This window comes from Rousettus aegyptiacus, unplaced genomic scaffold (genome assembly GCF_014176215.1).
Source record: "Rousettus aegyptiacus isolate mRouAeg1 unplaced genomic scaffold, mRouAeg1.p scaffold_m13_p_7, whole genome shotgun sequence".
Classification (NCBI taxonomy): domain Eukaryota; kingdom Metazoa; phylum Chordata; class Mammalia; order Chiroptera; family Pteropodidae; genus Rousettus; species Rousettus aegyptiacus.
The window spans coordinates 92,028,670-92,044,501 of record NW_023416310.1 but is presented as its reverse complement, the minus strand read 5'-3'; the positions used below and the strand labels follow the sequence as shown (position 1 = coordinate 92,044,501).

The window sequence follows — 15,832 nt, the reverse complement described above, 5'->3', positions numbered from 1 at the left end:
CTTGCATGTTTACCAACTTCCATCTTTCATTTGTTTTTGATTTAAGGCCTGATGTGCTGTGGGCGTATCTCCCTACTCACTGGTTCCTCCTCTTGCTTTGACCTCATAGGTATCATCCCGAAGGAGGGACTTTGGGAAACACCAAAGGGCAACGGAACTGGTAGGCTCGCCATTGGGATGGGAGCGGATCATTTGTGCCATTTCACGTCTATACGATTTGTAATGGGATAGGAACCCAACGCAATCACTGTAGTTTGGAGGGCGAGTTTTTATTTCCAGTGAGATGCTTCTGTGCCTGAAGCGCTTCTGTGGGCACTCAGGAACCATGGACGCACTGAGTAGAAAGAGCATAACCTCAGGTAAGACAGGTTTCCAGTCCCAGTTAGAAAAGAAAAAGCAATACATCCATCGGTGTAGAACATCTGATTTTAAACATTCCGCAACAGCATATATTTTTAATATTAGGACAAAAAAGTCTTAAAATAAAAAAATAAAAGGATGCCTACATTCTTACCATGGTTGCTCATTGTTGAAATTAAATCCTTTTATTTAATTCATAATGTGAATTAAAAGCTACTATCCTACTGGGTGGAACATATCTAGATTTGTGACAGACAAGGCTCTGGGCTAAGAATTTTAGAAAATGGTGACTACTGAATTTTTGTGTGTGTGTCTGGTATTCCTGGAATCCTTACCTGTGTGGAGAGTCTAAAGAGTCTGAGCTAGTTTTGAAGACCGGATGCCACCTGGTTAGAACACTCTAGCACTGCTGCTGGGCTGCCTGCCCCAGTGCGTCCACAGCGCCCTCTAGCGGATGGTCGGGGCAGCCCAGCCCTGCAACCCTGGCCACAACCCTAAGTGAAGGTAAATGCTCTGCTCATGGCCAACACACCTCCATAGCAGCACTGGTTTTGCCTAAGGTCGTTGCTAGGGCAACATTGAACAGCACGGAGCACTGCAACATTAATTAGGATGAGTTAAGCTTCTTTTAATGGGAAAGTTTTAACCAGAAATGACTAGATTTTACATCCTCATAGCTTTTCTATATTGGATGGACAAATAACTGTGGAGAAAGAGTGGTGGCCAGCAGGGGCCAGTGTGGCTTTGGGCTGATGCAGTAACTCTGGGGTTTCAAATCTTCAAAGGCTGAATTAAAAGCATGCAAAGCATAGTGAGTTTCAGTACCATGTTGTCCTTGCATTATGTCTACAAAAAATCCTGTTTCCTATTCTGTCTGCCTGTGATTACTGTTTCTTACAAGCTCAGTGTGTCTGGTAGTAAATATTGATGTTGAAACTCCCAACATGTTGTCTGTGCTGTTGTGAACAGACAGCTCTTGGATGGGAAACACACACTTCTGTTCAGCTCTAGCAACTGTAAATATGCTGCATGTATTAAAATGTTTCCTGTATTCAGTAAGATGCTGGCCCTTCTTTGTCAGCTGTGTGTGTGTGTGTGTGTGTGTGTGTGTGTGTGTGTAATGGTTTTCCCAAGAGAAAGAGTGGAAGATGCCCAGGTCACCTGTTCTTACTTCCATTTTCTGCTATGACAAATGTCCTTTACCAAAGAAGCTGATGATGGAGATGGCATTCTATAAACTGTGGAATGCAACACAATTTAACCAATTCCCATGCAGAAAAACCAAATACCTGACCGCTCTCTAACACTCATACCTCAGGGAACACAACCCAGAATTCCAGATTTCCACTATGACCTGATGTCCACAGATGGCCCAGGGACTTCTTTTTCAGGACTCTGACCTCCTACCCCTCAGCATCTTTTTCCTGTCTCATTCCCTACATCAAAGAAGCAGGTGGATGTTCATAGGGATAGAAAGGGAATAGCAGCTCTGAACTCTTGCAACGAGAAGCGACTTCTGCCTTGAGAGAATAAAGGGACCTTTCAACCACCTTTTGGACTCACAATAGCTCAGCAGCCAGTGGGCCAACTGGTTCCTCTGGCTCGTCCTGCAATTGGCTCTTTTAAGTCTCACAGGCTCTAAAGTCCTGTGTGCTCCGTGTCTGTTGTCAGGTCATGTTAAATGTCTGTCATGTTCTCAGCGGTCACTTGAACACAGCACGGGATTCTAGACCTCTTTCGATTCTAGAGTGCCTTCAGGGGTCTGCTTTGCAGGTTGCTTTGGCCCTTTCACACCCCCCCCCCCACTTCCTTCTCGTGGTTAGTAGTCCCTATGTGATGATGGCTTGATGGTACCAGAGCCAATTCCAGAAAGTTCTTTGAACCCAGAGAAATCCTGTTATTCCTATCCAGTGTTCTCATCTCCACCTGGTCAATGTGACTCATCCCAGAATACTACATCTGGCCCGCAGCGCTGTGAAAGTTAGTCAGTGTGTGAATTTCACTAATATTTTTTTAAAAAACTGCTTCATCTCTTTTAGAGACCTGTAATCCGAGTTCACTTGGAACCCACATTAATCCTTGTTGAAGCTCAGCTGCTGCCTTGGTCATAAGCAGGAAGAGGTATTTCCCCATGTGGAGTTTGAGACAGAAAATGGGACTTTGGGATAAACTTCATAAACCTGTCAAACCTTGACCCTCAAGCTGAAATAATTATGTGCTCAGAGTAGCTTTTACTATGGTTCCTGAGCTTCTATACCAAAAAGCATCACCACTGAGCTCCTGCACTGACAGAATTGTTCTACCAAGCCAAGAGGAGTTCATCACACATAAAAGCAATTCATCAGGAATTTCCATCCTCAGGTCTCCTCTTCCACCTGCCCCAATGTAAACACAGACACTTTGCTGAGCAAAATGTTCATGTCCTACGGTCTTGAGAATGCCATCATCTGCTGGTTTTACCTACCCCGCAGCCACTGCTTAGTCTTATGGCATCAAAAATTGATTTTCTTTTGAGTTGCTAAATTTCTTTTGTAGTTCAGATGGCTCAAGGGCCAGGCATGTGACCAGGTGTGGCCAGTCAGTCCCACAGGCTCCCAGGCACAGTGACTAGTTCAGTGGTAAAACACATGACCTGAACTGGACCAATCAGAATCTATCTCTTAGGCTACAACTATTGAGGGAGCTTTTCTCCTTCCCCTGAACTTGCTAGACAGGTAAGATGAAAACTTGTCTTGCTCCCACATGGAAAGAACTTTCCTAAAAATGAAACATCGACAAAAAGCAAGCAGGGCTTAGAGACAAAAAGAAACAACATTCTGGATCCACTTCCGCTTGAATGTATGTACCCAACCTATCCCTGAAGTTTTCAATTATATCAACTTTAAAAAAAAAAAAAAAAAAAAAACCTTTAAGTTTCTTTTTGCATACACTAGTTGAGCACTTGAAATGAAAAATGTCCTACATAAATTGTAATTGGACCCAGAAGTGTTTCTCCACAAGAGTTTAGTTTAACACATTTGGTGGAATATTAGAAAATGATATGTGGTCAAAAATAGTTTGAGAACCTTGAATGAGACAAATTTTGAAAGACACAGTATTTCTCAGAGTCTTGATCTTGATGATATGTATGTTAAATATCTCAGAGGCATAGACATAGTAAATAATCCTTTCCAACACTCATGATTTTTGTTGGGACCAGTTTGCTAAAGAATATACTTTGGAACATACTTAGTTCGAGTTTTCTCAAAGTCCAGGCTTAGGAAGAAGCAATGCTTAAGCGGATGACAAATGAGAATGAAAACAACAAAACTTAGCATCTTTTTAAGACTCACCTGGATTTAATCCCAAATGGCAATGCCTTTTACACTAATACTGAATTCGATGATATATAGAAAAAACTTTAGTCATTCTTCAAAGTTTCAATAATGGTCATCAAACTCTGTGGCCAAACAGAAACTCAACCTTAACTGAAAAGACAGAAACTCCCAAAATTTGGGGGGGATAACTCTGTTTTCATCAGCTCTGCCCTCCTATGTCAGTTTTACTGTCCAATTTTAACACTTAAGGTGAAACGGCATGTCACACACAGAAGAAAACCCAACGCCATCTGCGATTTTATAGTTATTTTAATCCAGGTTTACATTAACAGTCACTTAATGAACTTTTTTTTTTTTTTTTTTTTTTTTAAATCTCAGCTAAACTCAAAACACGGTTTTCTTCACGGTTCAAACCAAACAGCTCTTCACATTCCAGAGCTGCCTCACAGCTACCACAGATCACAGGGACATTTACTGTCTGTTCATAGTCACCAGACACAGAACTGAACACGCACACGCCATTTTCCAAAGAGGGAACTTATACCGAATGCTGGCTGCCTGGACGGCCCATGTGTCCCTCTGGGGCTCGAGCTGGAGCTTTCCAGGGGAGAAGGCCTGGAAAGCTTGTGGGACTCGCGTCACCCTGCTGGGAAGGGCTTCTCAGGGTGAGTGGAAAGTCCAGACTTAGGTTCGAGGCCCTTTGGACAGAGCATGACTCTCTGGGTCTAGTCACAAAGAAAAAAGCTCAACGGATGACCGGACTCTGAAGAAAACGTATTTTCGGGATGATTATGACACTTCCATTTTTAGAAAATTTAGAAATATCTCCATTGGGGTGGCTGAGTTAACAGTTCCAGATCCCTTCTCAACTACCCAACTACCCAAGACTGTGGCCTTCCCAGACAGCAACCTCGTTGACTGCCATGTGGGTTTAGAAACAACGTGAGAAGGCTGGCAAGGTGTGGCATCCCTAGAGAGGGGCCGAGACATGAGGCAGCAAAAAGAAACTTAGGAGGAAGACAGAAGACCCAGCACACCCTCCCAGAGCTGGGTGAGGTGCCGGTGATTTCTGAGACAGCCAAGACTTGCTGTTAGGTTCTCTTCTGGAACCCTGCGTGGGGCTCTTTGATGTGTCTTATGGAACAGAACAAATCTGAATAAAAAATTTAACTTAAGGAGAAAGAAACCAGAAATCAAAGTCAAGAAAATAGTGGGAGTGTTCTTGGAATTCTCAAGAATTTCTATGCTTGCAAAGTTACTAATAGTAAGTGAAGAAAAGTAGGCTGTCAGGTCATGCTGCTGCCTATCGCCAAGGCCTTAAGAAGCTGTTTTCTACAGCATGGAACGTTTGTGTAGAATATAAAGTTCTGGATGAATGTTTAATTCAGAAGTCCCAAATGCAACCAACTGGGCCACGGCAGGGAAAGGTCATGAAGGGATGGGCTGGACGCAGGGGCTGGTAACAGTCGCAGGTGGTACATAGGTGGGCACTCTGACCAGTTATTTACGTGTCTTTTCCTCCATCTGGTGGTTATGGCTGGTACTGCAACATTCTATGCACAGCCCAGCCAATGAGGTATATAGCATATGCTTCCCAAAGGACAAGCTCCCTCTGTCTGCAAAACTGTCACTCTCAGACTGCAATAGGCCCGCACATCTTTGAGTTATAAACCAAGAGGTACAGCCACCCTTCGTTTAAATTTTCTCAAAATAAAGGCACCATGAAAAAGCCCTCAAAGTAGTAAAATTTCTTCTTTTGATGGGAAATAATCTTTTTCATGATTAAAACAGAAATTAGCTTGCTAAGGGAGATGCTATTCCTCGGCTATTTTCCAATGCCTCGTTGGCCGCGTGTTCCCTTTTCTCTGGCCCTCAACGTAAAACCTTCAGTTAAAGATACCGGTTTCTCCTGAACACCTGAATGGTGTTTGAGGGAGAAACACCTGCTCTTCTCTTCAAAGTACTTAGTACACAGGGCTGTGGATTCTGTCAGCTGGATCGCCCAACACGGAAGTCCGATCCCAGGTCGAACTGAATTTTCCCCGCATATGAGCCTCTTAGTTCTATAGATCTGGTCTGGCTCAAAGAATTTGCTCCAAAATTTTTCAGAAGTGGCAGAATAGGAACATGGACATTCAGCTCTGACAGACAAGGCAGAGGCAAATGCTCCCTGCTAACTACCTTTCTGTGCCATGTCACAAAGGCTGCATGTGACTGCCACCGCTTTGGGAGACTTCGGTACCAAAACAAACGTTCTCCCAAAAGGCTGTACTCGTGGAAGGGGAAACAGATGGCTCAGGACTGAAAACTGGAACCTCGACCACAGAACATGCTTCCTCTGCTCCACACTAGCTTTCCCAAACCCCTGCCTGACTCTCCTGTAAGCTGAGATGACCTATTTGCAGTAAAAGTTAAGGAACACATAAGAAAATAAAATTTTGACAACAACAAAAATCCTGTCATGGCTGCACCCGGATCTCAGGAGATCCAGAGTCACTCACTCACTCACCGCTGGCCCCATCCCAGCTCCATCTCTTTCTGCGGGACTCCAGAAGCACGCTGCTCTTCTGGCTTTGCAGAGACAGGTGAGTGAGAGGCGATCTCCCACACGTGTTCAGAGGGGCGTGTTATCTAAGTGTGGCCGCCCCGCCCCACCCGGAGGGCCTGTGCTGTGCTTCCCCAGCTGTTGCCTTTTAAGAGCACCAAAGAGCCGGGAAGGCTAGAGGAGGGTCTTTCCTCTCTCCTCTCTTCCTTCCCGGCCCAAGGAAGAAAAGAATTTGAAAGCACCACTGAGAAAGAGGCCCGACCAAACACTGGCACGACCAAGCGGGTGGAAGCAATGACTGGGTTTTGGTGTTTTAATAAAATGTTCAAAGGAATAAAATCTAGGAAGAGAGGACGTGACAAAATCCGGAACCTAAAGACCACCTGCCTTCTCTGCAGACCCCAGGGGATGGTGATAAAGTGACAGCTGCCTCAAGGGGCCATCTTCCATGGAAATAAACGTCCTTCATTAACACAATACACAAGACCCCTTAAGCTCACCCACCCACCCCCTGCCCCCATACATACCCTACCCCAGCCCTGCTGAGCCCTCCATCTTGCTCCGGGCTCCCACCACCCTCTCACCCCAAATAACTGTGTCCCTTTTGTTCATTTTCCTGACATCCAGCTTTGTCTGTCCCCTTGTCTTAAGATGCAGCACTACACACACTCTCAACACTATATAGCAGACTCTTTTACCTTAGTGGCCTGATTGCATGCATGCAAATGGGGGGAGGGGGTCAACCAAATCAAGGCTAGGCACAGACAGAAAACAAAGCAATTTTCGTAAAGCTAGGCAAGCGAGCGTAACATTGGAGAAACATAAGGCTTGAGGCTTATTGATTCTTTAGATCGCAACTGTTTTCGCTTTCCTTCTTAAATATCGGTGTACCATTTTGGCTTCAAAAAATCTCTTGCTTCCTCTGCCCCTCTTCGGGAAGGGGTGGCTTAACTCAGAGATGTGATGTTAGAGCGGCCTCCAGGGGGCGCCACGATACGCTTGCTGGCGGAGCGGACCCCTTCATCCACTTGGGTGCCTGCCGTTGGCAATCGATTCCCAGGGAGACAAGAGAGAAACTGGATTAATGTTAAGACTCTAAGATATTACCCGCTTTTCTGCCCTCATCTCCCAAGAAACTTCCATTCTACGCTGTCAGATATCCTAGACTTTTCATACCCACCCTCTAGAAAAATCTCTGTCCGCCAGGTGAAGCCGGGTTCTTATCTAGAGGTCATTGGACCCTCAGCATCATGACACGGATCATAAACAGAACAGTGGGGATGATATGAAAAATAGCTGCTTATAGTCACCATAACAAGCCATGTTTTAAGTGTTCCTCGGATTATCTCACTCAATCCTCACCAGTATCCTGAGAAAGGTACTGCGCATGGGCAGAGGAAGGGACGGAGGCTGTCAGGGGTTAGGTGATGGACGGCCCGCAGCCCCGGCACGGAAGGAAGCATCGACGTGCCATATGGGGGCTAAAAGCTTAGAGCTTAGGGTAGCTAGGGAGCAACAGGAAATGGCAAAAATACTGACAAAAATTTCTGCAACTAACATAATGGGACCTTTGGCCACGGCACCTCAAAACTTCTAGGCTTTTCCTTTTGTCTTCCTCCCCCAGGTATGTGTCTCCCTACCTGGTTTATTCCGTTGTCCTGTTTCTCCCATTCTTTACTTCCCATAAACGGTTTTCTCTTTACACATCTCTGCCCCTTCCTGTTAACTTGCTCCCCTCTCGTTTAAATTGTTCATCATAGAGGTGCAAATCCACACTTATGGAGCAACTGGATAAGTATTTTCTCTTAATGTCAGTTCTAGGCAGACTTGGTCATCATTTACACTTGATCTTTAACCTGACTGAGCAGTACCTCGCTATCCCAATGGGACTTCTTTTTAATTCGGCGAACCTTCCAGCTTGTTGACTAACTAACACCCTAAAAGTGGTCCAGGCTGGATCCCAGGATCACCCCCCAGGCTCTGAGCCCTGCTTTTCCCCTTTCCCTCTTCCTTCCTCCCCTTCCCGCTCACGGTCGCCCTCGGCTTGTCTGGCTCACCCGACAGGCTGAATCCGGACTGGTGGAGGTTCCTCACGGGCGGGTTGGGCCGCGTGGGAGAGCCCCGGGTGGAGCCTGCCGGGGTGCCCGCCTTGGGCGTGGTGGTCAGGTCGAACACGGGCCCATCGTACATGCCCCTTGGGACCGCGTGCAGGTCCGCCATCTACGGCACAGAAAGCGCATCACCAAACATTCCCGCAACAATTACACGTCTGCTCTAGGCTGCACGCATTTGTTAGCGAACCAAGCATGACTAGTGGAGGCAGATAATAATATTATTTTAAGAAAAGGAGACATAGTGTAAAATAAAGCGGAGTGTCACAACAGGGTGATGATGAAGGAGGTTGGTGAAGGTCTCCCTAAATAGGTGATCTTGATCTTAAAGGAGCTTGTTAGGGGGCCAGGATTGAGGGAGGAGGCAGGGAGATACGGGGGCAGGGGGTGGGGGCATGGCTGGCAGCGTTCCCTGCGGAGGAAACCCATGGTAGAAATGTCAGGGAATGGGAGAAGCATCTGCACGGCCGGAGCAGAGCGGATGGGAAGGGCGGTGGGGTTTGATGAGATCCCCTGGGAGCTCCATCCTCAGGCTCCTCGGCACAGATGAGAGTCGGCAGGCCTTGGAATGAGCTTCCCGGCCTGATCCCCTGACCTCTGGCTATGGCTGTGAACCTGGCTTGGGACTGTGGAGCCAGCCAGCAATATCACTTGAGGGATGCTCTTGGCTAGGCCTTGTGCCAGGAGCTGGGGCTTATGGTCCCATGAAACATGGTGACTCCACAAACGGGCTCCTGGTCTTTTAGACAAACACTGCAAGACCACCCGGCGGGTACAGTGGTACCCATTAGAGCTGAGGCAATGAGGACACAATGCTGGAGCAGCCTGAACAGCACAGGATGGCCCATCGTAAGACTTCCGAGGACTCCTGCCACAGAGGCTTCCTTCTCCTCTGCTAGTGACTCAAGTGCAGGCAGAGAGGCCAAACTCATCACATTTGCAGATGCTAATGATCCCAGTGGAATCATATGACGGCCATATCAGTACTCCCCACGTAAACCCTGAGCAACAATTCCAGATCATCGTCATTTCTTTGGGTCCAGATTCTAAGTCACGTTCATGGAAATAAAGAACTGATATATGGGAAGTTTGAGCTTTATTGTCTTCTCTATTAGGCCAAAACTGGAGTGTGGAATTTTTCTCCACACTATCTAACTTTAAAATGACCACTAATAAAGAGATAAGAATGGTGAAGGGACTTAAAATGTTGTCATAAAATAAACAGTGGACAGTGACGGGGATGTTTAGACTAAGTGACAGACGACTCTGGAAACACGCAGATGCTCTAAGAGGCAAGTTGAGCTTGTTCCGTGCAGGTGCTGGGAGCAGACAGACCTGAGTGGTTGACTTTAGGGAGGTCGATTTCAGCCCAGCAGAAGGAAGTGTGTTCTCACAGGCAATGCTGCTCAGCTACCTCATGAGATGGGGAGACTCCCTGTGTCGCAAATGTCCACACGGAGGCCAGACCACCGGTTACTGGGATCACTGGGGGTCTGGGAGTGGGGTGGGCACTCGGGTATTGAGTTTCTATGAGCCGCTCTCTAACCAACCCCCAACATGTCACCACCTAAGACTCGTTCTCTCAGCTCCTGGGCGTGTTGGCAGCAGACGGTTCACAGCTTCGTCCCTCTCAAGGATGGCCCTCAGCTGAAGAGAGCCACCTTGCCCAGGAACAGCCCATATCCCATGGCTCATCGTAGGCTGGGGCTGGGGCCGCAGGGAGTACATATAAAGGCCCAGACCCCTTTCAAGGACCAGCCCAGCTGGGGAGGAGCCGAGGCCTTTGTTACAGCTGCATTCCGGTCCCCATTCTCCCTCTGCCCCATCCTGTTTCCCGTGTGCCACAAGGGCAGATCCTGAGAGCAATCCCCTGGAAACTGCCTACTTGAAAACCTCCCTCCCAGGGAAACTGCTCTGAGACACTCTTTCTCCCCCTGACCTGCAGGAAGGCAGGGGGGTTGGCTGTGGGTGGTCCAGGTGAAGGTGGACAGGACTGCTTCCCCTGCATGGGCCCACAGTGACTTGCAGAGTGAGCCCCTTCCTCCTCTCCCCACCAGCTCCTCCATCCCACATGCATGGATGACTGTGTCTCTTCTAATAGAGGAAGTCAGACGCAGGATTCAAATTCCAGGATCCCAGGACTGTTCTAACCCTGCTTTGTGGAGCCCCAAACTTACCTGAAAGCGACTTGGAGATTATGTAGGGGTAGGAGAGAGAGCTGAACAGACAGAGTTCTGAGCCTCTTCCTAAATCAACTAGAGCTGCTTGGTTTGTAATATGTAGGTAGGTAGGTGGGTAGATATACATGTGTGTGTTAATCTATCTGTCTATGAAATCAGAAACATAAATAAGATTTTATTTGGACCATAGAACTAGCTGAGTTAGAAGCATTTGCCCTTGTGGAGCAAACTGTATAGGATGAAACAGGGAGGTATGGGTGTGGATTACTGGTTCTCACAGTGAGCCTTAAAGAGTAATTTATTTTTTAAAAATATTCACTGAGAGTATTTTGAATTATTACAATTTTTAGTTATTTTAAAGGAAAGCGATACAAAAATGGGAAAATACCACTTGCAAGAAACTTTCTTTGGCCCAAAAAGGTTTTGAAACCCCTTTTTACGTACATGAAATATCTGATTGTCCTTTGGGGAGAGATCATTGCTGTGAGCACACAGATTCCTCCAGATCCACGGTTACTATTCCTATGCCTGATGGGACACAAACCCTGCCCCCCCCCACCCCCCGCCCAATGGCTCTGGGGCTTCTCACCTTCCTCCTGGCTTTTATGCGCTTGTAGACATAGTCGGAGAAGGGGCTGCAGGGGATGAAGCGGCCAGCCCCCTGGGTCACGTGCAGGCCGCCATCTTCCAGCATGATCTTGCCCTGACAGATGACCACCAGAGGGGCCCCACGCAGCTCCATCCCTTCAAAGATGTTGTACTCTGCAGCCTAGAGATGGGGCGAGGGGCAAAGCCACAGGTGTGGGCATGGGGCAGGGAGAGAGGGGAATGCATTCTCACGTGCTTGGGATCCTGCCTTCACTGTCACTAGAACCGACTTGCCAGCAAGCTGGGAAAAGTTTACAATGCATCCGCAAGCTTTCAGTGGGTAGAGGCCCTGGGGATAGATGCTCGCTAAGTAAAGGCTGGAATTCCTAGCAAAGAGAAGCGTCCAGTCTTTAGTGACGTCACGTATGGAAGTAAATATTGTCACTGGCAGTGTTCAAGGAGAAGCTGGATAACTAGCAGGACACTGTGCTTGGCAGTCTTATGTCTCCGCCAACTTGAAATTAAATAATGAGACATGGCACAATGTTTTAAGCAAAGTCCATCCCAACCAAAAAATGAGATTTCTTCCTACTTCCTTAGTCATTCAACAAATGAGAAGTATCACTGCAAAAAGGTTAAGGGCATCAGTCTGGAGTCAGGTTGTCTGGGTTTGAATCCAAGCTTCACTATTTCCTTGCTGTCCAAATTATTTAATCTCTCTGTACCTCAATTTCCTTTAAAATAGAGGCTACCTGTGGAAGTCTGTTATAGAGGTTGAATGAATTAAAAGCACAATGCCTGAAACTTAAGTGCTTAGAAAGTATTAACTATTTTTACTAACGAGTATGAACTCCCTGTTAGGCACTGTGCTTTATTATCTTCCACCTGAAACTCATGAGGAATTCCAATTTTTCCCCCATTCTCTTTCCTTCTTGGCACAAGGTACCAATGGCACTCCCCACCCTTCGGGAGGAAGGTATGACCACAGGACTGGCTTGGGCCAATGTGGCGTGAGAGGAAGCAATTCTTAGCACAGCTTTCAGAGTCAGTATACCACTTCCCACGTCCTGCCCCGCATCCGCCCCACCTCAGCCATTGCGGGAGCGTGTGTAGGGATGAGACCTCTATCAGCCTCCATCCTGAGTGGCAACGATGGGCAGAGCCCCTCTGCTGACCCATTTTAGAAAACATGGGTGAGAAATACACTGTTGAGGCTTTAAGTCACTGAGAACTGGGGTGGTTTGTTATTACAGCACATCCCAGTCTAAGTACCCTGGTACACCATGTGCACACTTACTCCCCTGACCGAGTTCCTTGGATGCATTCTCCATCCCCCCCTCCCCCCACCAGCCCCAGCCTCACCGACTGGTGGCTCTTGGCGGACACAATCTTTACAGCGTCTGGATCCCAGATCACCAGGTCGCTGTCAGAACCCACAGATATTCTTCCCTTGCGGGGGTACAGGTTGAAGATCTTGGCAGCATTTGTGCTAGTCACGGCCACAAACTGGTTTTCGTCCATTTTCCCGGTGGCCTATTGAAATAAATACACTTTTTTAAAAAATTTGTCAACGCAGGGTTTCTGAGCTCAGAGTCAGGTGACCACAACGGCTCAAAAATATAAAGAAGGGCTTCTAAGGTTGTGAGCACAGAACCCACCCAGCAAACTTCAGAATCAGCTGGGTGTCATGGTCACCCAGGCAAAATGGCTAAAATCATTGTTTAAGATGGAAGTTACTGTGCCTGCAATGTGCATTTTTTCTGGTTATATGCACATATTTACTGACTTTTACCTCTTCTAATTCCAAAAAGGATTATAGAGAGTTCACAATAAAAAACAAATGTGATGATGAGCTCATTTTTTAGATATGTGTTTGTATTCACATGAGCATAGGATAAATATAGAAAAACTTCATCCAAATGATAACAATGGTTATCCCTAGGGTGTGGAACTATGAGTAATTTTTATTTTCTTTCCTGTGTGTGTTTTTTGGTGGTTTCCAAGTGTTCTTTATTGAGAATGTGTCATGTAGTCAATAAAAATATTATTTTTAAACAATTCTAGAGAGTGTCAAGATAAACACACGCATACATTCAGAAACACATAATAATATAAAAAAATAAAAAGACAATCTAAGTATGTAAAAGAGTCAATCTAAGTGTGTAAAAAAAGAAAAAAAAAAACCTCCCCCTTCTCAAAACAAAAAGGCTGGGTAAAGAAAAAAGAATTTAGTTTGAAATCTAGCGTGGAACTTCCTGGTAGCCAAGAAGAAAAGGGGAAACTCAGTAGATTCCAAGGTGTGGATAAATGAGACATTAGAGCCTATGCATTCTATTAAGCTCTGAAATAAATGTCTTTAGAGGTTTTAAAACTGAAAACAGAAATGTGATCAACTTAATCATTACTAATTTTAGTAAAATCTTTGGGAGAAACCTCCATTTGCATGGCTATTTTTTTTTTTTTTTTGGTCAGCTTCTGTGATGTTAACAAGGAAAATAAAACCAGGCCCTTTTGCCAGAAGACGCTGACAGACAATCACTTGCACAGCCTGGCCCACCCTCCCATGGCTTTGATTCTTACCACGGCCTTGTCCCAAATGACAGACATCCGCTCCTCCACCCCGTTGGTGCCCTCGGGAATGGCTGTGAAATTGTCCTTCCCGATCGCTTTCTGGGCGGTGCTGAAGGTGCAGTGGGCACTGCCAGAAAGCTGCAGGTCCCCACTGGCAAAGGAGAAAAACTCCATGTGAATGGCGGAGGTGGCTAGAGACACCTCGGAGGCCCAGACTTGAGCACCTAGTGTCAGCATCCAGAGTACCACAGCATGAGTTTGGATCCTCCCTCTTCCTCTTGACAACTATGTTAACGTAGGTGAATTTCTCTAAAGCAAGCTTACCCCACATGGAAAATGAGCGAGGGAGGGGGGATGACATCATCTCTGTGTTATAAAGTAGAAGGGACCCAAGTGAATAATGAGACTGATCCAGAGAGGGCGGCAACAAACGAGTCCCCCTATAATTTTGGTCAGGGGGTAAATAATTTAGTCTTTCTGACCTTCAACTGTAATCTGTAAAATGGTTATGAAAGTCCCTCACTCATAAAGTTGTCATGAAGAACAATGAAATGGTGTGTGGTCTTACCCCAGGGTTTGGCACACAATGCATATTAACTGCTATTACCATTATTAATAGAACTATAGAGTATTTTAAAAAATACAATGGGGAAGAGCCTGCTGTCTGTGCAGGGGAATTCCCGACGTCTTTCCCTCACTGCAGACTCTAGTCTAGCTGATGAATGGGCTGCTCCCATCCTCATTCCACTGGTTATGGGATGTTACCACACAATGCCTTCTTGCAGGTCATTCTGCACCAACCTGGCCAGCAAGGAGTTGATGTAGTCAGGAGTGGTCGGGTCAGGACTCAGAGGTGGGGATGTCACAAAGGCAGCTGCTTTGGCCCAGTTCTTGCTCCAGTAATGGGTTCCATCTGTGCCGAGGCTGGCAGTGATGGGCTCGCCAAAGACCACGTTTCCTGCAAGGGGTAGGGAATAGGCACAGGGTTTGCATCAGCCCTGGGCCCAGTTTAGATAATCACAGTCCTTTAGCCTACTCGAGGCCGTGGCTCTGAAGTCAGCAGTCCTGGGTTCAAGTCGACGGCCCGACCTTTTCTAAGCCTCTGCTTTTCCAACTGCTAAATTGGAACAATATTGTATTCCCCAGATTATAAAGAACCACTGATTGCGAGATGCAGTATAATTGTTCAAATTTTGAGGCAAATTAAAATCTGCAGCAAAAGAAAAAAGAACGTATACACTGATTATAAAATTCATCCTCATTTCAGAAATGTTAAAATGTGGAACAGATTTGTCCTGGTATTAATGAAACAAAATGACAGCCACTTCTCGGACTTATGAAAATGAAAGGATTTGGCATATGCAAAGTGTCTGGTACACAGGAGATGCTCAGCAAATCTGATTTCTTCATACCTCCTCCTCCTTCCTGTTGGAGGAGCCCAAATGCACCCGCATCACTGGGAACTGCTAGATCCTGCTGTTCCAAGGACATGCGTTGGTTCCACAAAGTAAAATCTACTCCTGTGGCTGAGAGGTCTTGGGATTTTTTTCTATCATGTTTGTTACTCCGTAACTTAAGGCAAGGAGTGATTTGCTCAAAAACACCCAATAACCTGGGGCACATCGAAGACAAGGATAACTTCCTGGACCCTGTGTCAGGAAGTAGGGACTTAAATATCCCAACCAAGGAGAGGGAAGGAAGAATATTGGAAAAGATACTAATCTAAGCTTTTGCTGTGCTTCTTAAAGAAGGGATAGTGATGCACAAGTGAAATGCTGTCTCATAGAAGGCAGGATGGTACCAAATTTCTTGGTATCAGAATCTTAAGCTAAATATAGCCCGTGTAGCTCTGGATTTCTTTAGCTTTGGTCCTCTATCTTCCATATTCAAATACCCCAAAAGGTCGAAGTTTAAGAGGGCTCTATGGCCAGGATTATAAATAGGTTTTGCCTTGCTTCAACTCCTACTAATTGAATTCGGTTCCCGGATTTCTATGTAGGAAAGAATTCTAATAATGCTTCTGGTCTCACTAGAAAAGGCTCATGATTGATTTGTGATGTCTGCCACAGGCAGAGGAAGGAAGCAATAATAACGATTTATACACGACAGCCCTGCTCTTTGCAATGACAGTAAAAAGGATCTGCACATGACTAATGGGAA

At 46.1% G+C, this 15,832-nt stretch overlaps 2 protein-coding genes across 4 annotated transcripts in view; one reads left to right on the top strand and one right to left on the bottom strand.

Annotated features, from left to right (window-relative positions):
* The window catches only part of STK32A (serine/threonine kinase 32A), a 90,018-nt gene extending 88,549 nt beyond the window's left edge, over positions 1–1,469 (top strand). Inside the window, exon 13 of one of the 2 annotated variants that reach the window (XM_036225225.1) lies at positions 110–1,469. In XM_036225225.1, the coding sequence (XP_036081118.1) occupies positions 110–164 (55 nt within the window). In that variant the 3' untranslated portion in view covers positions 165–1,469. The remainder of the gene's footprint in view (positions 1–109) is intronic. The other variant, XM_036225224.1, reaches the window with a different exon arrangement.
* A 2,499-nt stretch (positions 1,470–3,968) lies between these two features.
* Positions 3,969–15,832, bottom strand: part of DPYSL3 (dihydropyrimidinase like 3) — a 100,771-nt gene continuing 88,907 nt past the window's right edge. The window contains exons 9-14 of one of the 2 annotated variants that reach the window (XM_016150315.2): positions 14,474–14,630; positions 13,682–13,823; positions 12,464–12,634; positions 11,103–11,282; positions 8,280–8,442; positions 3,969–7,258 (exon numbers count right to left, since the gene is read on the bottom strand). In XM_016150315.2, coding sequence (XP_016005801.1) covers positions 7,170–7,258; positions 8,280–8,442; positions 11,103–11,282; positions 12,464–12,634; positions 13,682–13,823; positions 14,474–14,630 — 902 coding nt within the window. In that variant the 3' untranslated portion in view covers positions 3,969–7,169. The remainder of the gene's footprint in view (positions 7,259–8,279; positions 8,443–11,102; positions 11,283–12,463; positions 12,635–13,681; positions 13,824–14,473; positions 14,631–15,832) is intronic. The other variant, XM_016150316.2, reaches the window with a different exon arrangement.